The sequence below is a fragment of the Acartia tonsa genome, chromosome 2 (genome assembly GCF_053477335.1).
Source record: "Acartia tonsa isolate MP-2025a chromosome 2, ASM5347733v1, whole genome shotgun sequence".
NCBI lineage: Eukaryota > Metazoa > Arthropoda > Copepoda > Calanoida > Acartiidae > Acartia > Acartia tonsa.
The window spans coordinates 57,047,876-57,075,850 of record NC_137261.1 but is presented as its reverse complement, the minus strand read 5'-3'; the positions used below and the strand labels follow the sequence as shown (position 1 = coordinate 57,075,850).

General features: G+C 36.6%; 1 protein-coding gene across 1 annotated transcript in view; it reads right to left on the bottom strand.

Moving 5' to 3' along the window:
- Nucleotides 1-1,514: 1,514 nt before the first annotated feature.
- The window catches only part of LOC145312627 (uncharacterized), a 37,200-nt gene continuing 10,739 nt past the window's right edge, over nt 1,515-27,975 (bottom strand). Inside the window, exons 9-10 of the mRNA XM_080151888.1 lie at nt 10,336-12,177; nt 1,515-1,675 (exon numbers count right to left, since the gene is read on the bottom strand). Of these exons, the coding sequence (XP_080008014.1) occupies nt 1,515-1,675; nt 10,336-12,177 (2,003 nt within the window). The remainder of the gene's footprint in view (nt 1,676-10,335; nt 12,178-27,975) is intronic.

Sequence of the window (27,975 nt, the reverse complement as noted above, 5' to 3'; positions counted from 1 at the left end):
TTAGCTTATTAAACAAGGATGATAATCTACAAAGTTAACAATTATTGTTAAAAATTTATTCGAATTGGACCAATTTATGTAATTCTACCCTGTTTTGTTGTATAAATAATTATAATATATAAATATAATTATTATATTATATTATTATATTATAATATGAATAATTCATTAAGAATATGTTAGGTCAAGTAAATTTTCAAAGCCTGGCAGGGGTATAACTTCTTGCTAGGGGTAATAATTTTGTATTAGTTATTTATCGCTTAGTAGTATAGACAGCTTTCCACAGATATATTTTATGAAAAATTATCTTTATTTTGATGCTATACATGACTTTTTAGTATGGCTGATAAACAGTTCTAATACAGTGAATATTAATCGGTTTCGAAGCCATACTAGAAGAAGTGATTATAGCATATGAATTCAAAATATAATAAGACTTCTACACATTGATTTTTTTTAACCAATAGACATTCTTTCCTTAGAGGCAAATTCACTGGCTCCACTTGGCCCGGTAAACAAAGCCCCGCCGTTATTGTTACCAGTCAGAATGCCACCAGTACCGCCAACAGAATAGACAGTACCGTACCCAGAACCACCGCCGCTACTGTATGAATCATACGGCGATGATACCGGCGTTACAGATTGTTTACCATAATCATCATATTTTGAGTAGGCATTGACGCCATACTCACTGCGGATTGAGTCAGCTACGTCTGTATCAGTACCGGTAGAAATAATTGGGCTGGGGTTAAAGCCGCCGCTGATGGATGTCGCCCGTTTTCGCTCGTCACCAGTCAACAGCATGACCTCACCAACCCCGCCTCCACCGCTATCGCCGTTATCGACACGACGGGATGATGGAAATCTTACCTAAAAGAGAATCTTTACTTGAAATTTGAAAAGAATAATTTCAATATTCAAAATTTCAAGAATCATAGGAAAATGTTTAGTAGCGAATCTAGTCTAAAATTCACTTTATGTGTCTGTCCGTCAGTCGTTAACGCTATGAGGGAAGTGTGATTTTCATTGATGAGGATTTTCAGTGAACATTTTTTTTGCATATTCTGTCTCTTTCTTTTCTTTGTTATAATAACTGATCATCTGTTCTATAACTCATATTCTTTGGTTAAACCAAAATATTTTATTTTATTTTGATCAAATTGCTTTATTTAACATATGTAGAAAAATTACTGCTTTTTAAAAGAAATTAAAAAATAATTAACACAATCCAACCTAATATTATTTTAGAGAAACTTAAAATACCGCAAAGGGTGCATTTGTTTGAAATCCCAAAGCCTTGCGACACTTGCTAAAATGAAAGAAATACCAAAGTTATAGAGTAGCTGCGCTACAAAAATACCAATATATGTACAAATGGATGTAGAATATACGTGGATATTATAACAGGGGATAAATTGTCATCAATTTAGGTTGCTATTTTCTCTATCATTTATTGGTCAGTTCGTTCATCCAGTAGAAGGAAAGGGGGTAGGGTAAAGGGGGTGAAAATCCATTTATGTACAACAATAAAAACTAACCTGGTTGCTACCCTGAAAATTGTTCAGTCCAAATGATGGAACCTGGGTCTCTTTCAGCGCTGTCTGGACATTATCTGGAGGCCAGGAACCTTGGGACAGGTGCGAGGAGGAGGAGGGTAGACTTGGAGACCAGAAATCTAATGAAAAATTTATTATGTGTGGTATGATAAAAGTTTAATCTAAGTTCAGCAGAATTGATCTACAGGAAAATTCATAAAAGATGAAAAAAATCTATTCAATAAACTATGTATTACGAGCAAAAAAACTAAGTTAGTTTCTTTTACTAAAATACATATTTTTGTGGATTTTTGTCTTTTCCCAATTTTTCAGCAATAACAAACAACATTATTTTTAAAAGTAGCCTTTGAAAGTATAAAAGTTATACCCACAATCACAAGTAACTTTAGCTTTACTTTTCATAATAGATTTATTTCCCATTGTATTGTAGACAGCGTTCCGCGGATATTAAAATTAAAAAGTATAGTATAAAAGGCCAAGGCTTACAAAACTGGTATTAATGTAATAATACTTATTTCAAATTTTGTGGAAAATTATCTGTAATACGATCATAAGGAAAAAGGATAAGAGGATGAATACTCACCCCAATTTCATTGTAAAATATTACTTCCCCCCTACTAAAATAATTTGTCTGCTATTTATCTAAACCGTCCGCGGCTTTTTGCATCTTAATCATAACCTATTCTATATATGTAAAAAAAAATAAAAAAAAAATTATCTTATTCATTATTATTATTTTTCTGTAATTTATTATGTTTTAAAAAAAATTAAAGAAAATATTTAAAATACAATTTGATTTAGAATCTTAAAAAACAAACAGCCGCGGACGGTCTTAGTGCAGCAGAAAAGTATTGTGGTATGCGGCAGCTCTGGACCATGCAGAAACCAAGACATTATAGTGATGCTACGCACCTAGCTAAATCCTGTTATTCTACAATTGTAAAGCCACCTGGAAATATGTCAGATAACGGTACTGATTTCATCTCTCAGTTGTCCTGCAAATGGAGGGAGGGGTGTTACCCCTCCCTCTCCCATCTTAAGCACCGGAACCTTCCCCTTCAACCACCAAGTTATCAGCACCACCTCAACCCTGAGGATAAAGGATCTAAACCTGCCCTCACCTGATAGAATCACCCCCACACAGACTGTTGTTGTCACAAGTAATCATCAAACCTTCCCTCTTTAGTACCCAGACCTACCACTCAACCCCTCTATGCTTATCTACCTATTGTGCTGCTCCATGGGCTATCCTGCCTGCCCCAGACAGGGATAGCCATCTACCTAACCATTGCAATTATCTATGTTTTACTGTATGATTTATCTTTAACTATCTTTATTCCTAATCCATATGTATTTATATTATGGTTAACTGTATTCTTAATCCCCCCCACCCTTTCCAGGGATGGGGGATCATGATTGCCCAAACTGACTATTGTATATGTATTATAATGCTTTTATGTTATGCTTATTTATTCCTATCCATGTAGTTATTGTTTGTTGTATATAGCTTTAGTATCCTTTAAACCTTCAATAAAGTGACAACTGAAACAGATGTTGATTATTGTCTAGTGAATGCTAGAGAAGCGTAGCTTCTCTATAGTAAGGTGTCCACGTCTGTTCACACTGCCGTAGTCTTTATTCGAACTCTGGTGTCTGCCATTTACCCTAGGCGGATACCACAACTTTTGGTGACAGCTGTGTGAGATTACGGCGAACCACAAGTGTAGAGCAGACGCGCAGCTGAGGCTAAGGTACTCCCAGCAGTGAAACTGGCAAAACTGACACAAGCAACCTGAATTACCCACCCTGGACAGCAAGTCTAACTCTGCATCCGGCAGTTGTGGAAGTGAAACTTGACGAAGAACCGCGAGAAGCGCCGACATCTAACGGAGAATTGAGCGCTCAAAAGGCTGAAACAGGCCTGCGGACCGGCTGAAACAAGCCAAATAAGTGTAAACGGCTGAAAATAGGCCAATTTTACTGCAAGAGATAGCAGGATCCGAACCAGTGGCGCTAGCAGGACGGGACATTCCCTGCCGCCATCAGCTGGATTTGGATAAGCGGCGCTAGCAGGACGGGACATTCCCTGCCGCCGATAGGCTGAAACACGCCACATAGCTGCAAGCTGCGAGCCAACATACGAGTGTAGTGCACCAGAACAGAGAAAAACTACGTCAACTCCAAGTATCCTGAGAGGCTACAACGCAGCCACCCATCTAGAAAAACAGATATTATGTCACATTGCAGGGATTACCACCCTGGTGTGATGGCTAAACAATAGATTTATGAGCAAAGCTTGGCAAACAAATTGTTGTGTTGTGATAAACCTAAAAATAGAACAGGCTTGGATTTATTGTGTATTGTGATAACAGCTAAAAATAGAACAGGGTTAGTAAACAAATCTGTTATGCAATTGTGATAAGGACAAAAAAATAGAAGCTAGATGTAATATAATAAAGACCCTGATATACAATCAAATCACCTCAAGCCTATAGCACAACAACAATACACCCCTTATTCCAAGGGAAAGGGAGGAGCCCCTCTCCATTGAAGGCAAATACAATCAGGGTGATATAATAGATAAGCCTAGGATTAAGAAGAAAAAGGCACTATTACACCAGCACACAGTTACCCCCCTCCCTCACAGGGGGAACGGACGGAGTTACCCCCGTCCCCTCACGCGCTTCCCCCTTCCTACCCACACTAGACTAAGTCCGTCTGTAGTGTGGGGCTAGCGACCGGGAACACAGAGCGCCATTCACGGGTAGCGCAACAGAGTGCGGACAATATCATAAATTCAACGGACAAAGCGGACCAATGAGAGAGCGAGTTGAGGGTAAGTGCGCGTTTTCCCCGTGTGCGCGGATTTGACGGTGCGTACGCGCGTTGCACGGAAAGGAGATTTCACGCACACACACACACACACACCCACACACAGGAGAGGGGCCACTCTATAGCATACAACAGAGATATTTTTTTAGGAGAAAAACTTGCAAGCTCCTCCCTCCCTGTCTACAGTGTGATAAGGAAAACTAAACCAGTTCCTTAAACCCGCTCAGACCCTCAACATCTCCTAGCCCTGCCAACCCTACTTCAAAGCTGAGTGGTTAGTGAAACAAATATATGTATATGTAAATACCCAAGTGATAAATAATGTTGTTTTTTTTTGTATCATGGGTACAAGTAAGTGAATACTAACCTCACCAAACAACACTGGAAACTGATATGGTAACTGAACGAAAGTACGCCCACCCTGTGGACATAGCCTGACTTGCTGCCCCACACTGGGCAGTGGTGGTGTGTACCTGGACCATCGACCCTCATAGTTGTGAACTATATACAGAGGAAGCGTGATTTTTTTTTGGAGCAAGGAGGAAAAGCTAGCTAGCTCTGGGGAAATTCCTATACACGTATATATATATATGGGCGTGTAGCCATATATATATATAGATAGCCTACCTATCCATATATCTACTAGCGGATACGCTCCTAGAGACATCTGTGGATACCTAACATATTCCCTGTTACCTTTAAGCTAAGATCCGCTGGTTACCACAGAAATCAAGAGCTATACTGGAAAGGAGAACAACTCAGGCTCAACAGTTAAACAAGGCGCTGGCACCAACAGACCAACCCCCTGCTACTTATCATGGGGGCGCGCCAGCCACAGAAACTCTTGAGCCAGGAGGACCGAGCCTACGGCTACGTGGACTACCACCCTAATTACACAGCTATAGTATTTATACTAGGGGTGAGCCGGCTCGAACCTCCTTGCGGCGCGGCTACTCTACTCTGCTCCTATATCTACAAGATAAGAACTTGTCAGCCCCTAGCCCGACGTGCGGCAATCGAAGACATTCCTGATTGGGCATTAACTGTGTGCCTAGGCCTGTTGCTGGCACTGTGGTGGACAGAAGTCTTCATTTGGACCAGAACCCCCAACATCTGTACCCCACCACTCTCTGCTTCTTCATACAAGATACTGCTTCTGTTATTACTTTGGCCTACTGTGTTGAGTACAGTGAACATCAAACACATGCCAGGTCACAGACCCCTGGTCCCTGAGATGCCCTTGTCTGGAAGGGTGACTGAATGTCCGCTGCACAGCTCCTGTTCAGTTGGCGCTCAACGCACGAGAAATAGCAATACTGGACTGGGGATTGCTGAACCTGTAGGTGTCCTCCTGGGGGTGTTGAACGATGCAACTGAGCCTGATGAGAAGGTGACAAGCTTCAGAGACTTAGTGGCCAGCCCCAAGATGGACACTACCACCAGAACTGAGACTCCAAAGGGGCCCAGCCCTAGGGCCAGTACCACCTGTTCCTGGGGTGGAAAGGTCCTCCCTGGCGCTGGCCTCACCAAGCTGGAGGATGGGGAGCTGTCCCAGGGGAATAGGCTCTTCACCCAGATGCCCGACGCGTACCTGGGGGTGGGGGAGCCGCCACCCAAGCCTCCTTGGGAGCCCCCAGGCATGGAACGACTGGGGACCGGCCTAAGGATGGGAACTGGCGACCTGCTGCAGTGGAAGGCTTTACCCAGCACGGAGGGAGCAGGGTTGACCAGCAGCAGTGAGGCTGTTCCCCCACACTCCAAGACCAGATGCCTCTACTCTGTTGAACCACTGCACATGTCCCAGCCAAGTTCCCCCATGCTGCTGAAGATGGAGGCCCACCAGGATGCAGAGCTCCAACTAGGGAAGTCAACAAGAAGGCCACCCCCTGCCAAAACCAGAACCACCGCAGGGGTTCCCCACCAGCAGCTGACGGAGCCTGGCAGGGACGCAATACCAGCTGGCAACTCTGGCCCAACTCAGGTGGCTACCGACAGCCTGCTGGCAGTCCAGAATACAGTTCAGGCTACCATCCGGATGGCATCTTCTGGGCCTTGCTGGTTCAACTGTGGGTACCTGTCCACACACTGGCCACAGGTACCCCCCAGAGATCATAGCCCCCTTTCCGACTGGCACCATCAACGGCCTTTGCTACCAACTACCTGGCGTACCCAGAGGCAGGATCTCTCATGTGGAGAAGCACCTGCAGAAGCTAAGGCCGAGGCTGGCCTCGCCACCCAGGAGAGGAGAGCCGCTGTTGGATGGAAGGGACCTGTGTGTATGGGGAGGAGGCTGAATGTAACCAAGGAGCCACCACAAGCAGCCCAGCACCGCCTGACCCCTAGTAGGGGAGACCCTGTTTGTCAGCTGGTGCCCCAACTGGAGGAGGAGAGACCTGGCAGGTTGATACACCCTGGGGAAGCCGGCCTGATGGGACCCAGCTGGACGAAGGGGCGCTGCCGCTTCAACGGCCACACAGCCGCCAAGTGTAGAACCGGTTGGGACCAGGCAAAGAAGAAACACCAGGCCGCCCAACAACCTGCATGCAACCAGTCTGACACCCAGGTCCACCTGGAGGGAGGTGCCCAGCCGTCACCCCAACCAGCTGCCGCCGCTGGGGCCGCGGCTACCCAGGAGTCTGTGTCTCAGAGTGGGACTGGACCTCAGCCTCAACCACAGGGGACTGGTGTCCGTAACCCCTGTCACCCCCAGCAAGAGCCGAGGGGCGCTACCCAGCGCCACCGGGACGGTGTACGGGGAGGCCCTGGCGGCCGCCGAGTGGGAGAGGCAAGAGGCGCTAGCCAGCGAGTCTGAGTCGATGTATGGGACGCCAACCGGCGTCGCCACCTGGAAGGAACGAGAGGTGCTCCCCTGCACCACCAAGCTGATGTCTGGGGCGACAACCGTCGCCGCCACCTGTGAAGACTGGGGGGTGCTATCCAGCGCCCCACGCTGGTGCCTGGGGCGACAACCGTCGCTGCCACCGAGAGACCTGGACCCCTGTGAAGACTGGGGGGTGCTATCCAGCGCCCCCACGCTGGTGCCTGGGGCGACAACCGTCGCCGCCACCGAGATACCTGGACCCCAGAATGAGCCCGCAGCCCCAGAGGAAGGGGTGACACCCGTCACCCCCGGCCAGCCAGAGCCCTCAGCCAGCAGGGAGGGTCCAGCTGTCCCTCACCCTCAACTGCATCCAGCTGTCTACCTCCCTCAACCAAGCCAGGGTAATTGTATTGCACTGGTGTATCAGGAAGTTTGGGCTGGGCCAAACTTGCCTGCGCCCCCTGCATCTGCCCCAGGAACCAGGATATCAGCCATTACCAGCCAAACTGAAGAAGCTTTGACCGCCGCCTGGGGAGTAACTCAACCAGATGCGCCCAGTGCCGAGCCTAACCATAGAAGTAGAGTATCCCCAACAATTATGTCTACCCAAGATGGAGACGATGTGCCTGGACCCCTTCAGGCTAGGGGAGGAAATCCGGAGCCTTGTGCCTCCAGTCCACCAGCAGCAGTGGCCGTGGATGGGCCTGTCTCCCAGCCAACTAGAGCGGAGCCACCCTTGCAGATCCAAAACAGCCTTCGGCATAAGGGATGGACTGTTACCTTCCCCTACCCCGCAGGTCTGACTGCCATGCACCCCCTTGCCAATGTCCAGGATGAGCCTTAGGAAGGCAACGCTCCTACAGTATGGCAACCACCACCTGCCCGTGTTGACAGAGACCCTGGAAGCCGAATGAACCTGACCAGCCCCGAGGGCGAAGAAACTGCGCCTGCATCCAGTAGCCAGCCTGCCAGCAGCAAGGTGACCAACACGATGGAGACCACCAGCCCAGTGGAGAAACCTGAAGAGGTGTATACCAGGCGGCTGTTGGTCCAAGCCCCCTCATGTGCTGCGCCACCCCTGGAGGTTGCCAGGGTGGCCTCAGAGGTACACATCCAACGGCCAGAACATCCAACAGGACCAGCTACTCCAGCAGATATAGTAGATTCCGTTCGACCTGGGGAGGGCTGGAGTCCACCACCAGTCAGCAGCTGGTATCCTGGCGGACCCATTCCACAAGGACAACAAACTGAAGGCCGCAACCACTGTCGGAAGTCTGGCGGTGCAGACAACCCCTCCAGCCTTCCGAGGGGAGAGTTGTGGTATGCGGCAGCTCTGGACCATGCAGAAACCAAGACATTATAGTGATGCTACGCACCTAGCTAAATCCTGTTATTCTACAATTGTAAAGCCACCTGGAAATATGTCAGATAACGGTACTGATTTCATCTCTCAGTTGTCCTGCAAATGGAGGGAGGGGTGTTACCCCTCCCTCTCCCATCTTAAGCACCGGAACCTTCCCCTTCAACCACCAAGTTATCAGCACCACCTCAACCCTGAGGATAAAGGATCTAAACCTGCCCTCACCTGATAGAATCACCCCCACACAGACTGTTGTTGTCACAAGTAATCATCAAACCTTCCATCTTTAGTACCCAGACCTACCACTCAACCCCTCTATGCTTATCTACCTATTGTGCTGCTCCATGGGCTATCCTGCCTGCCCCAGACAGGGATAGCCATCTACCTAACCATTGCAATTATCTATGTTTTACTGTATGATTTATCTTTAACTATCTTTATTCCTAATCCATATGTATTTATATTATGGTTAACTGTATTCTTAATCCCCCCCACCCTTTCCAGGGATGGGGGATCATGATTGCCCAAACTGACTATTGTATATGTATTATAATGCTTTTATGTTATGCTTATTTATTCCTATCCATGTAGTTATTGTTTGTTGTATATAGCTTTAGTATCCTTTAACCTTCAATAAAGTGACAACTGAAATAGATGTTGATTATTGTCTAGTGAATGCTAGAGAAGCGTAGCTTCTCTATAGTAAGGTGTCCACGTCTGTTCACACTGCCGTAGTCTTTATTCGAACTCTGGTGTCTGCCATTTACCCTAGGCGGATACCACAGTATGTTTCGCCTAGTTTAAAAATAGGAGGGTTCACCTTTTATGATCAAAAATTTATTTTTTTTCAAAATAGCTTAAATGTAATATTTAAATCTAATTAACATGATAAAACTTTAAAATGTTTACTAATAAAAAATTAATAGTTTAGCTCTCAGCCACCAGGTTCGCTAGTTGTCTACTTCAAAGACATACATTAAAACTAAGGCTAAATATTAAATAAAAATTTCATAACTGAATATTCTAAATAAGTGAATAATCTGTAATGCTATCTATGTTCTTTCTCAGACAATACTCGTTTTTACAATATTTTTAACATTTTCAAGTGATGTTATTTACCCCTCAGGGTTTGGCCCTTTAGTGACAAAAATCCAAAACAAGAAAAATACAGGCAAAATAAAAATTGATGAATGCTTTGATATTCTAGTTCTATATCCAAAGCTAGATGGCACTGAAAAACTGATTATTATAATTTACAATCAAATGTTCATATTAAATTTGTAAAAACGTTTATTTATTAAAAAATATACGTTAGATAGACTGCAATATAAATCTTATAAGCTGATAATGAGTGTTATGATTAAAGTCAGTAGCAAAGTCATGAAAAATTAATAATGATAATTTTATACTCTTTCATTAGGTTTCATCAGAATGGATGATAATTCAAAATATTTCTATATCATCCCTTAAAAATTAGATTTATGCTTCAAACAGCAACTATAACTGTCTTGAAATTATATTTAATTTTAAGATATTCCCATTTTGAAAAGTGGTGGAATAACATTAAAAATTCAGCGCGGCAATTGCTCAATATAGGCCTCTAGGCCCACTGCCTATTTTAGTCCTTCAAATACCTCGATTTCTCTCTTTTATTATTTTCTCTATGAATACGATGCTATGTCTGAGTTTCAGTATAGCTGAGAACCGGTTTTAAACCAGCGGATATTAATCGGTTTCTAAGCCATACTATAAAATTAAATATTTACCTGTATTTATGGTATTAATTGGTAGATTATTGGATGGTAAATTTAGGCTGTTGCTATCCACCAGAGAAACACTGCCCTGCCCAGATATCTTGTCATCAATGGTAAACTTTTCACTATCAGTAACATCCAAATTATCTTTATGTAGAATGATTGACTTTAGCTTAGTCAGGTATTCTTCATTTTCAAAATTATTACTTTCTTTCAGAAGCTTTAGTAATAATTCTTTGTTGGTTAGATTATCAAGTTCTGTGGTAGCTTGTTGTTGCTTTGGCTTAATTTCTTGGTCGAAAGCAAGTTTGCGCGGGAAATTATTGGTATTGCGCGGGAAATTGTTAACAGCTGTTTGTGGCGGGAAACTGAGCTCGTCAGGGTCGATTTCATAGTATTCATATTCGTACTCAAGCTGTGGGGGAGGAGATTCTAGGGGTTCTATGTTGATGGAATTTAACTTGGGACGTCCTGAAGATTTTTTAAGCTTGACAATTCCCCCAGGTCCTAGTTCATAATCATTATCACTAGCACCCACGTCCTCAATAGTGATGCTGGCAAATGCAGTGTTAGGATCTGCTTTAACAGACTCTATAGGCTTGTTCCTGGTAGGGTGTATATTAGGTCGCATCTTGTGCTCTGAGGAATGTGAAGGGGAAACTTCCATCTCTTTATCGTCACTTTGGTTCAGATTAAATAGCTTTTCAAGATCAAATATCTTTAACTTTTCCTCTTGTTGTTTTCTTAACTCCTCTTCAGCTTTTTCCATTTCTGATTTCTGTTGTTTCATCAGCTGGGCTTGCAATTCTTCAAATCTTTTCTTCCTTTCCATTTCTTCAAGTTGTAAACGCTGTTCTTTAAATTTTTTCTCCTGTTGCAGTCTTTCCTCTTCTATTCTAAGTTTTTCTAGCATCATTTTTCTTTCTTCCTCAGCTAGTCTTCTATTTTCTTCATCTCTAATTCTATCAAGTTTAAATTTTTCTTCCAGCTCTTTAAGTCTCCTGTTATCCTCTTCTGCTTTAAGCTTTAATAATCTTTCTTCCTCCATGGCTTTCAATTCTTCTAATCTTCTTAATGCTTCCAGTTTCATTTGTTTTTCAAGCTCCTCTTTATTTTGTTCCTCTTCGACCTGTTTTAATTTCTTTCTTTCTTCCTCTTTTCTTTGCCTCATTTTTTCCCTAAATTCTTCTTGCTTTCTAAGTTCCTCTAATTTCTTTTTAACATTAATTTCTTCTTGTCTTAACTTTTCAAGTTCCTCCAGCTTTTGCCTCTCCATTTCTCTCTCCTCTTCTCTCTTTCTTTCCTCCTCTAATCTTCTCTGCCTCATTTCTTCTAGCTTTCTCATCTGTTCCAAATGTTTTTCTTCTTGAATTCTTCTTAATTCCTCCAGTCTAGCAGCTTCCTGTTGTTTCCGCTCCTCTGCTTCTCTTTCTTCTTGTTCTTTCTTCCTTTTTAACTCCTGCAGCCATTCCTGTTCCATTCTCTCCTTTTCCTGCTGCTTTTGTCTTTCCAGAAGTTCAGCTCTCTGTCTACTCTCTTCTTCCATCTGTTTCCTCAGCTGTTCAAGTCTTTGTTTCAATAGAGGACTATGAATTCCTTGATCAGCTTGATCATTAGCATTCTGATTAACATTATCATTAGCAAAATCTTGTTTGGTAACAGCAAAGTTGACAAGAGTCTCAGAATTAGCCTTGGACACGGACTCATAAAGATCCAGAATGCCCTGGTTACTTGTGCTGGTGTACACCTCAGAGTCTACATAGTCTGGTGTCACAGTTTCAGAGTTCTGGTTGCTGGAGGCCAGTTGGAACCGTTCTGGACGGCCTGATACAGGTCGTTGTTGAGGTCGTCGCCCTGAAACAATAAAAATATGAAATTTTACTAAATCAAAAAGAATTTTTAAAAAAAGAAACCCTTGACAATGTATATAGAATATATGTATGTGGATAAATTGACAGGTAAAAGTTTTCGTCAATTTAAGTTGCTATCGTGGAACTCATTTATTGGTCAGTTAATTATTCATCCAATAATAAGGAGAGTTTGGAGTAGGGGATGGATTGGGGGTATCGTTATTTTGCCAGCTTTAAGTTTCACTTAATTAGAGTACATTCTAATCTGGTGCAAGATCCATGTAATAATAAATCCATTTTGGTAATTTGTGTAAAAAAAAATAATTAAAAAATTTGTATTGTAGTTCTCTCCCTCCCTCCCTTGAAATAAAGAAGTAAAAGTAAATCAAATTTGCAGAATAAAATTGTGCGTTGCTCTTTCATGCAGAAATTAAAATCGTTGAAAATCATCGATTTGCAAAGGTCAATGATCAATAAAATAATATGTCAATATAAAAAAAAGTTTTAAATTAATATTTCAGATTAAAAAAATATATTTTTAGTTTTGATTTATTTAATAGTAAAAAGGAAATGTTTTTTTTTGAAAATTCAACACTCAGGAGTAGACTTTATTTTATTTAATGGTATTTAAATTATTAGTATCGAATAATCAAAAAATCCATTAGAAACTTTTTGAAAAACGTAAAAGTTGAGACAAAATACTTTTTTAAGGTCCCTTTAAACAGGGGAGGGAGGAGATATATAGTTTTTATAAATACGTTCTCTCATTCGTTTGATTCAAAATGTGGAAACTTTTTCAAAATCTTTATTGGTTGGTCCAACCCATCAGTATCTAAACATTACCATCAATAAACTAAATCGACAGTAGGAGTAATTATGTTAATTATAATTGGGGTAAACATCAATTTATCGTCTATTGTCTTAAACATTAAGATTTCTCAGTGATTTGGTAATGTACTAGATTTCATATTGCGTGTGAGTGTGTGTTTGTGTGTGTGTTTGTGTGTGTGTATGTGTGTGATTACGTAATAATAATTTCACATTGATTAATATGAAACAAGTAATGTAATGGATATAGGCTATATGTGGATATATGTATTAACAGAGGAAAATTTGTTGTCAATTCAGCTTGCCAAAATGGACCTCATTTATTGGTCAGGTCGTTCATCCAGTAGGTGGGGGGGGGGGGATGGAGTAAAATGGGGTATCGTTATTTAAACCAGCTGCAACTATCACTTTATTAGAGTACATGAAAATCTGGTGCAACATCCAAGTAATATTATATCGATTCAAGTAATGTTAATCCAAATGAACTTTATACAATATACATAGACACTTGGACATAAAATACGATAGCTATTGATATCAGGGATCTAAAGCGATAAGACAAAGGAAAATAAATTGATGAACATTCCTAATGATGATACATAAAATTGCCACTTTTATATATCAAAATTAGAGGTTGGAATGTTTGAACAATAGGTTTAACGAAACATCTAAACAAAAGTCAATAAAAAGTCCCCTAAGTTGTTAAGCCGTTGGATGAGAAAACGTTATTATAAACAGTGGGGACTAGTGTTATAAACATCCCAATTTCCCTTCCTCCCTGTATTAAGATATTGTTTGTGTGAAATTAATCCCTAATTAAGTCACCTCTACAGACTAATACATACATAGTTATAAACCTTCCCATGGCCTATAAGAAGCTTAACTGTAAAGAATCATGCCAGTTCAGAGGTTAGCTATATTCTTTGCTGCAGACAACTTCTTTATATATAAGGATATTATCCTTAACTGTTTCTATTTTTTGCACATGACAACACTGCAAATATTTCCTAAGAATTTATATAATTTACTACACATGTAAACTATATGAAAACTAAACAAAACCCTATTACAATACATATAGCCAAGAGGGGTTATTATTACAGCTTATATTTAAAGGAAAAGTAAAGAATTAGACCACAAGTGGTTTAGTAGCATAGCTTTACTTTATATAGTACAGGAAAAGTAGATTAAGTTAGATAATAGTTATTTGATAGTTAAATGAAAAATTATTAAATCAAAATAAGTATTGTTAGCCCCTCTATTTTTTACTTTAATTGGCATACATATAAACATGCTCTCTTTTATTTGATACCATAAATTCAACCAATCTTTAATAGTAATCTGTAATATCCTATTTTTTGTATGAAGATTAAGATTTCAATAACTACTGAACCGATTGGGTTCTCTTTTTAAATAAGCTTCACACGTGTCTCAAAGTGGTTTTGGGTTACATACTAAGGGCGCAGCCACTTGTATTATATTTAAGAGAAGAATTATTTTCAACCACACCACTTTAAAATTATTCCCAGAGTATGAAAAATGATAAATTTTCAGCAAAGATTCGTCAAGATGACAGATGAATTAATTTTAATCATCAAGTAGAGTAGATTATAACGGTATTAGAGTTAAGCTGCAAGAATCTAAAGAGAAAAGGCAATGGCCGATATATTTACACAAATTCTAAATCTTGATACATAAAATTACCCCTTTTGTAGGTTACAATAAGTGGTTGAAACGTTTGGACACTCAACTTTATGAATCAACCAATCATAATTGAATAAAAAGTCCTCACAATTGTTAAGCCAATAAATTAAAAGACTTAATTATAAAACTTTTGGTGACTTATGTAAAAACAGCTCATTGTCCCCCCCCCCCCCCTCCCTGGGTAAAAGTGTTAATCGGGCAAACAAACAAAAATAAAATTCATACTATTACTTTGTGGTACAGGAACCTTCATAGAAAAATTACAGTTCTCTGTCATAAATAGCAGTCGAGAAAATTATAGCGGGTCTAATGACACACAAAGTGAATTATCTAGTATCTACTCAAAATAATGAATTATTGGTCAGTTCGTTCAATTTATATGAAGGGAGAGAAAGGGGTATAGGAAGTGGATACAAGCCATGTCAGCTACAAATTTCACTTCATTAGAGTAGATGATAATATTTGGTGTGATATCCAAGAATTTATGGGCGATCTGAGCCATGGTTCTATCACTTTTCACAATGATTCTTTACGCAACTGCCTTAGGACAACTTTAAAACAGTTATTGTCCTCCATTCCTCATAGCAATAGATATATAGGATATATTTGGATATATTGACAAGTGAAAATTTGCCTTCTAAAATGGACCTCATTTATTGCCAGTTCTTTAATCCAGTAGGAGGGTAAGGGATTAATTCAGGGTATCTTAGCCAGCTGCAAGTATCACTTTATCAGAGTACATGAAAATCTGGTGCAACATCCAAGTGATAATAAATCAATTCCTAGTGCACTATTATCTAAACAAGAACGCTTATGTCCAACGCTTGAAAACCCGATAACAAATCTCTACAACAGTTTACAAAGTAACAAAATATGTATATTATGTACTAAATAACTTATGAGACAGACAAATCAACAAGAGTAACTTGGAGCAAAGCTTCACTCTTAAAAATTGATTTTTAAAATCTCACGTTATGTCATTTGTGACATAGAAAATATTTCTTTTTCATTAATATTCAAAATACTTCCTTGTCTTGCTTTTTTCAATTAATTTTTGATAAAACTGTATTGTTTTATATACATAGATAGATATTATGACAGGGGAAAAATAGTAGTCAACCTACATAAGGGGTTATTTTGTTTATCCTTATTAGGGATGTACATAAATTTATTTGCCATTGTCTTATTCTTTAGATCCTTGCAAAAAATGGATTATTTTCGTCAAATATTTTGATGAAATAAATAGGTGTGTAATTACTTTAAATCTTGACAAAGAATACATAATTTGATTTATCGAAACATAACATGCTACACTAAAACAACAGTTAGTATCCAGAGATCTATAGGGATAAGACACTTGCCAGTAAATCTAAGTATATCCTCAATAATGATGCACAAAATTACAATTATTGGTTGAACGGTTTGAACATTCATCTTACTTAACCAACCAATAAAATTCAATAAAAGTCCCCAGAGTTGTTAAGGAAACGAATAGGAAAACGCTATTATTAATCTTTGGGGACTAGTCTAATACACAGTCCAATGTCCCCTCCCCCCCTGCTTAGTAACACCGACAACAATCACTTTAAATCCCCAAGACAAAAAAAAAGAGATTATATAACATTGTTTAATGAGCTAAGTAATGTTCTTATTTATCAAATGTTTTATTTGATTAGAGGACATCAGTCTAAATTACAGGATTTATATTTTGTGTATTAAAAAAAATAAAAGACTCCCAGAGTAAACCAGGTGTCTCTTATTAACTATAGCCACTTGTTAGCAGCAAGGCTTCTTAACCACCAGAAAGCCTCATTGTTGGCAACGCATTTTATCAAGACATCCAATAAGAATCTATATATTATTACTGATGTTACATCAGATTTTAGTGTTCTCTGACAAAGTGATGCAGCTGGCTAAAATAACGATTTTTCCCCCAGCCACCACCTTTACCCATATGAATGAACTGACCAATAAATTATTTCCATATTAGCAATCTTTATTTGCAACAAATTTTTTATTCTTTAGATTTCAAGTATTTTTTTCTTATTTAAATACGTTGTATAAAACTGTAAATCAATGTTTTTAAACATTAAATTAATGTGTTTAACGAAATGATCATCATAAATGGTATAACATTGCAATAAAAAAAAACAAGGATAAAGACATCCTTTAGTAACAAAGTACTTAAACAAAAGCAAAAATTAGCTGAGGACGGTTATTAAAAAGAAAATGCCTGAGTTGTTAGTTGATTTTTAACAAAGCAATTTTAAAAATCTACAGAAAAGGAGTATACATAATTTTCTTTTATGTTACTCAAATGGATGTTCTTTATGTGGATATTATGATTAGTCGTCAATTTAGGTTATTACGTTATTCATCACAAGCGGCTACGCCCCCAGAGGCCTTTAGTTTAGTTTTAAAAATTTGTAAACAAAATTTTTTGGGGGGTTGGGGGTGTCCCACCCCCCAAGAAAATAGTTATTAACCTTCCTGGGACCTATGAGAAGCTACCCTGTTAAGGAGAACTTGATCGATTCAGCGGTTAGCGAGATCCTTCAGTACAAACACACAGACACACATCCTGTTACTTTAGTTTAAGGATTTACTATGTGATAGGGTAAACGGGATATCGTTATATCAGCTAGCTGGAAGGACCATTTCATTAGACGAGGAATTTTCCAAATAAACGACAAATAACCATGAGTAAAAGCGAAGCTTTGCTACAAATTATTATTGTAGTATTTTACAAGATCAAAACAATTACAGATAAAAGAAGTCATTTGTCTATAAGTTTGAACATATCAAAACATTAACAAGATAAATATAATCCAAATGAGGTAAAAACATTCAAATGTTATTGTTTAAATTTGCGAACAAAATAAATAACAATAACAATAACAAAAAAAAATTAAAATGTTAAATTCTAAATAACTATTTGAAAGCAAGTTTTAGAAATATTTATCTGGACTGGTGTCAGCTCTCTTCTGAGGGCTTTTTGTAAAAAATAACGTCCTGCTCACATGAGTGCTTAATTTATCATTAAAATGAGAAACAGCACTATTGGCCTTCTCATAGTTGTTGGTTAAACCTAAAAGGTTGAGTTCTATATCCATTATGTTTTTAGTGTTATCAAAGATTGATTTGAGGTATTCCAACTCTGATTCCAGTGTTACAAACATCTCTGATGCAGTCGAATATGAATCTGTTCGTCTCTGGCTTGTTTTTGTAAGGTCTTGGTTGTTTTCTGTAAACTGCACAAGTTTATTAAAATATGTGAACATTTTCTGCATGACATTTTAAAATATGAAATATATATATACTTTGGGATTAAATCACTTAACAATTAGGACAAGAAAAATGTGACTATTAAGAGTGTAATTCACTTCCGACAATACAAGTAAACTATGAAGGGAACACAGTAATAGTGTCTGACTGATTATGACGTAACAAAAAAAATTAGCCAATGAGAGGCCGTTATTGACCAATGGTAAAAATTTGAGTGGCCTCTCATTGGCTAATTTTTTTTGTTACGTCATAATCAGTCAGACACAATTACTGTGTTCCTATGAAGGGATTTTTTTTTATCAAAATATGAACTATTTTTTTTTTAGCTATTTATAAACAGATTGTTTCCTAGCAATCCTATAGCAAAATAACAATGAAAGTATTTCTGTTTTTTTTTATTATTAGTTGGATCTTACATCAGATTATTATGTACTCTAATAAAGTGAATCTCATAACTGGCTGAAATAACGATACCCCCTGTCCATTATCCCATCTCCTCCCTCCTACTGGATTAACGAACTGGCCAAACAAATTATGTTGATGTTGGTTACTTAAATAGACAACATTTTTTCCCGTGTCATAATATCCACATTTATGCCAAATCCATTTCAAAGTAAGTTAATATGCTATCAAGCATTAGAGTTACATTACACAAAATTGCTTTGAATTGCCAATAGTTTGTCTTTACAAAAGTTTTTCTTCAGATAAAATATCCATCCATAATCATGGGAACGAATTAAAACAATTAATTAAAAATAATTGTCACCAAATCAGAATTAAGACATATTAATTGAAAACGTTTTGAGAGATTGAAGTTTTGTTTATCACAAGAGGCCGAATGCCGTGCTAACAAAACTAGTTTAAATTTTATGATTTTTATTTTATTATTTGTAGAAATTTGTCTGTGACACAATAAATAATTGTGGCTAAGAACCAGTTCCAATCCAGCGGATATTAATCAGTTTCGAAGCTATTTTGACATCAACAATCGATCATGAATTAAAGAACAACATGTAAAACAATATGATTTTGTTGCTAGTCAATTAAATTTCTTTTCTTTTTTAAGACTACTTAATTTTGAATCAAATAATTTTATATGAATTAGGACAATAGTTTTGACGAGGCGGCGAAGTTGTATGTTCTTTTTAGCTCGAATTTGAATTTTTCTTCTTAAATAATTCATGCATTTCTAGAGGTACGAAAGTTTTTAATTTCTTTTAAATTCTGGTTGATTTACCCAACTTACCATCCCAATATTAATCTACCTAATGCAAATATTTAATACAAATCTGGTTAGTAAAAAACAATTTTACAATTATGTGACAAAATAATTTTAAATTCAACACACAACGAAAATAGTAATTAAAGCAATTTTCATTTTATTATCATAATAAGAAAATATAATTACTTTGATTTGTTTTGTATTGTATATATAAATGTTAAGATAAAATAATTGGCCTTCACTTTAATATGTTGAAAAATTCCATAGAGCCCGTGAGAATTTTATATTAAGTTCTTATCAGAGATAAAGGGATGGTTACTAATATGAAAAATTCCCTATATCACATGAAAATTTTATATTATAGTTCTTATCTATAATACAAAGTAGAACGATGTCTGTCTGTCTATTTGTCTGTCTGTTTGTAGCGAAGGATCTTGCTAACCACTGAACCGATTGGGTTCTCCTTTACAGGGTAGCTTTTCATAGGTCCTGTGAAGGTTTATAACTATTTTCTTGGGGGGTGGGACACCCCTAACCCCCCCATAAAAATGAAAAATCCTCTCTCCAAAATTAAAAAAAAAGAAATTTCTTTAAAATCTCAAACACGAAAATTTTGTTTGATTAAACCTTTTGGGGCAAAGTCCCTAGAGGCTAGGGGCGAAGCCACTAGTCAGAGATAAAGAGATGGTTACTAATATGAAAAATTCTATATAGCACCTGAGAATTTTATATTAAGTTCTTATTAGGGATAAAGAGATGGTTACCAATATGAAAAATTCCATAGAGCTCAAGATAATTTTATATTTAGTTCTTATCAGAGATAGAGAGATGGTTACTAATATGAAAAATTACATATAGCTCCTGAGAATTTTATATTAGGTTCTTATCAGAGATAAAGGGATGGTTACTAATATGAAAAATTCCATAGAGCACCTGAGAATTTTATATTAAGTTCTTATCAGGGATAAAGGGATGGTTACTAATATGAAAAATTCTATATAGCACCTGAGAATTTTATATTAAGTTCTTATCAGAGATAAATGGATGGTTAATAATATGAAAAATTTCATTGAGCAACTGAGAATTTTATATTAAGTTCTTAACAGGGATAAAGAGATGGTTACTAATATAAAAAAATCCTTACAGCACCTGAGAATTTTATATTAAGTTCTTATCAGGGATAAATGGATGGTAACTAATATGAAAAATTCCATGGAGCCCTTGAGAATTTTATATTAAGTTCTTATCAGGGATAAAGAGATGGTTACTACTATGAAAAATTCCATAGAGCACCTGAGAATTTTATATTAAGTTCTTACAGAGATAAAGAGATGGTTACTAATATGAAAAATTACATATAGTATCGGAGAATTTTATATTAAGTTCTTATCAGAGATAAAGAGATGGTTACTATTATGAAAAATTCCATATAGCCCGTGAAAATTTTATATTATATTTATCAAGGATAAAGGGATGGTTATTTTATTTTAGATTATTTTGTTAGAATAAAACCAGTAGTCCTAATTAAGCTATAGAATGTAAGTATCTAGTAGGATTTGAAATATGAATAATAATAAATTATTAATCTACATGCCCCAAATTTTCATAGATCTAAAGACACTGACCGATAAATTGATTTACATCTTCAATGATTATACACAAAATTACCCCTTCTGTAGATTAGTGGCTGAAACGTTTGGACACAAAATGAACGAACCTAGTAATAGTGTCTAACTTTTCATCTTTGTGACGTAACAAAAATCCATCTCTTTTTTAGAGGTTTCCTTTCCCACCTCCCCTCTCATCCTTCGATTTTTGTTACGTCACAAAGATAAAAAGTTAGACACTATTACTAGGTTCAAAATGAACCAACCAATTAAAATTCAATAAAAGTCCCCAAGGTTGTCCACGTTAATATAAGACTTTGGGGACTAGTGTAATAAACAGTCCAATGTCCCCTCCTCCCTGCAAATTAAATTTTTAAATTCGATATTGAAAGTAAATGTGACAGAAGTTCTGAAAAGTTCTGCTTTAAGGGAAGCCTTTGCTTGGTCCTAGGCAATCTTTATTTTATTAAAATATGTATTTCATTAAGGTTGGTTATTAAAATTAAAATTCTAACCAATTTTCTTATACATTTATCTCTTGTCCTTTCACAGTAGTTTAAAGATAAATAGATAACATTAAATCATTCACATATGCTCTGCAATGTTTTTCCCTAATATACTAAATGATAAATTATCAATTTCAATGAAAGTAAATATGCAATTTATAACTTTGTATATAGTCAGAGAAATATTTTAGAATATTTGTAGAATGGATATATAATACACGTGGATATTATGTAGAGGGGAAATTGTCGTCAATTGCTAACATGGAACTCATTTATTGGTTAGTTCGTTCATCCAGTCAGAGAGGAGGGGAGGACCCGCTGAGTTTTACTTTATTTAGGGAACATGAAAATTATCTTTTTTTTCCAGGGGGAGGTGACTATTTATATTTTTTTTATTTCCACGGAAAGCTGACTATAATACGATAAATAACTATTATTTGTCTCTAGAAGATCACAGTGAATAAAATAACAATGTCATTGGTTTGGTGGAGTATGGTAGCCTATGGCTACATTCTAAACTATTTCACATCTCTCTTATTTCTATGCGGTTTTACCAGGGATACCAGGGATAAGACAATGGACGAAAAATGTATGTACATCTTTTCACCCCTTCTGTAGATTAAAATTTATAAAGTTAGGATATACTAGTTTTCTTACCGATCAAAGTTCAGTAAAAGCACCCATAGATTTAAAGTCGCTGTTAAAAAACTTTGGGTACCACTGTAATTTACACTTCAGAGTCCCCTCACTTCCTGGGTTATACCAACTATATATATAATTTACAAGCGGCTTCGCCCCTAGCCTCTAGGGGCTTTGCCCCAAGAGGTGATCAAAAAAAAATAAGGTGAAATTCGTAAAAGGACCAAGGAAATTTATTGCAAAAAAAGGACCTGGGAAATCTTCTGCAATAAAAAAACAGGACCAAAGAAATCTTCTGCAATAAAAAATAAAAATGGGGGGGGGGATTTTTTTGTTTTTGGGGGGGTTGGAGGTGTCCCACCCCCCCAAAAAATAGCCTAAAACCACCACAGGACCAGTAGGTATATACCCTGAAGAGTAGAATCCAATCGGTTTAGTGGTTACCGAGATCTTAAGCTTCAGACGGACGGACGGACGGACAGACGGACGGACAGACATCATGCTACTTTGTATTATAGATACCGTTTCCCTGTTTTTCTACTGTTTGGAATATTAATGAAATTGACCTTTCATCATCATTAGACAACACAAATGTTCAATATGTATGTATCATTAAGAGCGATGCTTTTCTTAATTAATGTCGGTCCATCCATACATCCGTCCAAAACAGATAGCTCGTTAATTTATGCATATTTGAATTGTCCTACTGATTTTAAACTTGTGTAGTAAACAATTAGAACAAAAATGTACTTAAAAGATAGACACACAAAAATTTAAATTGATAATTCTTGCCAAAACATATCTAATTTTATATAAAAGGAAGTTAACCATTAACCAAGAATAATTGTGAAACAGTTTGAAACTTTGCAAGGAGAATTTTGTTCATAACTAGCGCTGCAATAATGGATATAGGATATACGTGGATATAATGACAGGGTAAAATTCTCGTTATTTTAGCTTTGTAATATGGACCTAATTTATTGGTCGATTCGTGCATCCAGTAGGAGGGGATGGGGTAAAGATAATAGAGGGGTGGTATCCTTATTTTAGATAGTTGTGAGTATTACTTCATCATGAAAATCTGGTGCAACATCCAAGTAATAATATATCAAGCAATGCAGCAATGAAATCTAACCCAATATTTTGATATGCAATAAACTATATAGAATGTAGTCTCCTGGTACACTGACGTTCTGACATATCCTATAATCTTATAGAAGCTAAATAAACGCTAATAGCCGTGAGGCATCAAATTTGCTGTAAAGAAAATTAAAACCATTTGTTATTACAATTGTTTTGGGGGTTACTAGTGTAATATATTTAGATAATAACAGCCCCAAGTACCCAAGGCAATTGTCTTAATTTTAAAGTGTTTGATATTGATTATCATTTATTATGTCGGTATAATCTTGGATTTTGTAATTGAGCATGCTACACTTTTTGAAGAACATAAAGCCATATTTACATATGCAGAAGAAGCATTAAAAAACATTTGGTTATGTCCCAGTTGGTTAGGAGTTAGTTCCTAAAATTTAATTTGTTAATAGTTATTTCTTTCATCGTATTATAAACGGCTTTCCGCGGATATAGAATGTACAATTTTAAGATTAAAACCAGTTTTTTTAGCCCCGAGATGCCGAAGGCACGGGCTAAAAAAACTGGTTTTAATCTTATGATTGTACATTTCTATATTCGTAGAAAACTGGATATAATACGATGCTAGACATAGTTTTTTTCGTATGGATGAGAACCGGTTCCTATCCACCGGATTCGAATAGATACGAGAAAATAAAATTATTAATTTGAAAGCAAAGATTACATGTATGTGAAAATCAACTAGAAACATCAGCTGTAAATAAATTTCACTTTCTTTTTGTAGAGTAGCGCAGCTATTCAATAACTGTATCCCATTTAAAAGAATTTTTTTTCATACGTGTCTACTCCATAGATAGATTGAATGTTTAACATTCATCTAATGTTTTTGTTTTTCTACAATTTTTCATTTATTTAACAGTGAGCAAAAAATCCGTAGAATTTGTAGTTCAAATTGCGCGGCTTGTGATATAGTAGAAAAAAGGAGTATAGTCCCTTTCGTAACTTCGATTCTTCGTATTTTTCACAGTAGCTTTTCTCCTATTTCTAGCCCCTGCGGAGGGCTCTAACCCTGTGGGGAAATCGCCTAATCCAATATAACCTAACCTAACCTAAAATAACCTATAAAAAGCCATTTTAAAAATACGACGAATCGCTCGTTATGCACCGGTGTCCTGGATAGGCAACAGGTTTTTTTTGAGTTACGTATGACAAGACCTATATTTCTATGACCAGGCGTGTATGACAGTTCAGCACATAACGTTCATTAAATCACAGCTGATCATTTTTGTGGATTTTTTTGAAAATTACTTTTTTACCCAAATTTTCATAGTTTTTCCCCCAAAAAATCACAATTTTCTCACATTTACAGCTTAGGTAGTCTAAATTTATTTTAAAAAAAGTATAATTGATGACAGCTGAACCAAAGATTATGTTATCATCAATAACAAGATCATTCAGAATCAATTGACTAATCTAAGATTTGTAGTCTAGAAGTTGTGTAAGAGTTTTTTAAAGTTATAATTTGAAATAATGTCTAAACAGTTAACCAAACTTAATTTTGTTTTGGTAGTCAACACAAAAAAATATTCTTTTTACCTCATGCATGCCTCTTGAAATGTTATAGCATAGTTCCTAGCTGTAATAAGATGTCCACCAATGAAGCTTAAACTAACATGCTTCATAATCAGCAATGATTCTGCCTTACAGAGTATTAAAACCTTAATCAACAACAGAGATAAAATCAACCTTTTTCGACGTTCACTCAAAGCCCAAAAATAATGGACTTAAAAGTGTATTAAACTGTATATAAGACATTTGCGAATATATTGATACCATTAATTTGCCTCTTAGATAGAAAAAAGTATGTTTTTTTAATATTTTTCTCTTGCTACAAATCAAATTTCAAATTTAAGTCACCAAAAATGCTAAACTAATTTTTGCTCTAGAAGAATCAATTTTTGGAGTTAGAAAGTGCTTAATACCTCATTTTAATCGCCTGGCATTGCTTTATAATATACAGGTAATGACTTGGTTTTTTATGGAACAGCTGACTAATAAATCGAGGTTTTGTGATAAACCCACTTTTGTTGTTGCTCCATAAATGATATTTTTTTCCCCAATTTTTTTGGCTGTAAAGAAGCTTTATATATTCATATAACATCCACCTAAATTTGACTTTTGATATTTTATTTATAACATCACCAGAGGGAATTGAATTTTGGAAAAAAATATCAATTTATATTTTACACTGCTATGCATTGTTCTTGTTCTTGTTTCTAAAAAAAATTTATATTATAAAAAAGAGAATTATTTAACGCTTCTATAGGTATGTTCATTATTTTTCTAGGCTAAATATAACTATAATTAGACCATTTTAAAGTTAGACATCATAACATATTAACACAATTATTGAATCGGTCTGTATTATTAAGCTGGCAACTCTTAAAACAGCTGCATTTCATTATCCTATTATATATAGTAATTATTATATCTATAAACACACTTAATTTTTTAACTTTTTATTGATGGAATACATATGTTTCTCTATAAAAATAGATCATCAGTTCCAATTAAGATGTATAAAATAAGAGTTAAAAAAAATATACATATATATGTCAATGCATTTTGAATCATTTTAAAAGACTAAATAAGAAAGAAGTGTTAGAAAATTGTGCCCCCTGGAGGTTAAGGGTTATTAATTAATTTGGGGTAACCCCATAATTTTTAAATTTTTAATTTTTAATCTTCCCCTCTCCCCACCCCCCCCAAAAAAAAAAATATAAAAAGCTTTGATGTCCTTGCCTCTATTATATAAAGATTACCCCACAAAATAAACATGGGGATGCCCAAATTTAAATATTTCAATTTCCCCCCCCCCTTCCCCCCCAAATCAAAAAGCTTGGACGTCCTTGATCATGTAAGCTCATTTAAAACATACTGATATCAATTTGTGTACATCAATTATCCTATTTAGTTTTTTAGTAGTGAAGCTACTCTATAATTCAAAATATTTGTCCGTCCATTGTCTGTCCATTCATCTGTATGTCTGTCCATTGGTATGTCTGTCTGTCTGAGACAGAAAGGGGAAAACGAGATTTTCTCAGCTTCTATAAAAGATAGAAGGCTGAAATTTTCATGGATTGAATATTCTCTCTCTCTATCAATACTCCATATTTTCATCAAGTTTCATTAGGATTTGCCAAAAAACTGGGGTGGGCTATATCAATTCCTACATTTCAAGTTTTCATGATTTTCTCTACTCCTATTCAAGATAGATGGTTGAAATTCAGGGATTGAATACTTTGATATTTTGCATAATTTTATCAAGTTTTATTGAGATTTACTTATTGGGGTTCTACCTCAAACATAAGAGTCCCAAATGTCGGAGTGGACAAATGCAGGAGTCCCAAACATCGGAGTGGACAAACGTAAGAATGGGACAAAATGTCAGAGTGGACAAACATCAAGGTGGACAAACATCGGAGTGGAAAACATTGGAGTGGACATTGCTTAAATAAAACCTAGGAGTGTCTACTATTTTAATAATATTACAATTTTGAAATTTTGTATACCCCTGTCTACAAAATAATGACTATGGCTGCAGCACTCTGCCCCCTAGCCTATATCCTAACCTAACCTAACTAAGATAAGTAACAGGACGAAGGTAGGGGGGGCTGTGTTTGTATAAAAAAAATTCAAAATTGAAAAAAAAGTTTGGGACTCCTGTGTTTGTCCACTCCGACGTTTGTCCCAAAAATCCTGCGTTTGTCAACTCCAACTTTTGTCCCACTCCTGCGTTTGTTCCACTCTGACGTTAGGGACTCATGCATTTGTCCCTCCAATGTTTTTCCACTCCTACATTTGGCATGGAACTGATTATTGGTTGGGGTGCTAGTTTGATTCCTAGATTTGTAAGTTTTAAGGATTTTCTTTACTCCTATTAAAAAAAATTTAAAAGGCTGGGTTTATACCCCCCATAATATATTAAGGGGGGTGATTACCCCCATCTCTAAAAAATTACCCTTTTACAAGCACCTCCCCCTAGATACTCCTGCACTCCCCCTTGTAGTGACTAGGCCAACTTTATGGTCTCTGGTTTCAGGAAGCCCATTCAATTATGAGAAGTTCACACAATAAGAGCACTCTTATAGCATCCTCTCTATTAGCATTACATGTGTAATGCATTATAGACAGACAGATAGATATTGTGAGGGATCCTACACTTTATAACACCTTGTTTTGCATGGTAAAAATTGTTCCAATAGTTCTTGATATTGATATTTTATTTAAAAATTACAATAACTTGAATATAATGATGTTTAAAAAATGCTGAAATTATAGTTATATTTAGACTAGAAAAATGATTAACATACCTATAGAAGCATTAAATAATTCTCTTTTTAATTATAAAAATATTTTTTAGAAACAAGAATGAGAACAATGCATAGCAGTGTAAAATATAAATTGATATTTTTTTCAAAATTCCAAAACTATCCAGGGTCCTATAAGAAGCATCCATAAAACACAGAACTCAATAGGTACTGTAATTGTCAAAATCTTAAGCTGAAGACAAAAAAGATACTACTTTATATAATAGGATAATGAAATGCAGCTGTTTTAAGAGTTGCCAGCTTAATAATACAGACCGATTCAATAATTGTGTTAATATGTTATGATGTCTAACTTTAAAATGGTCTAATTATAGTTATATTTAGCCTAGAAAAATGATAAACATACCTATAGAAGCGTTAAATAATTCTCTTTTTTATAATATAATTTTTTTTTAGAAACAAGAACAAGAACAATGCATAGCAGTGTAAAATATAAATTGATATTTTTTTTCCAAAATTCAATTCCCTCTGGTGATGTTATAAATAAAATATCAAAAGTCAAATTTAGGTGGATGTTATATGAAT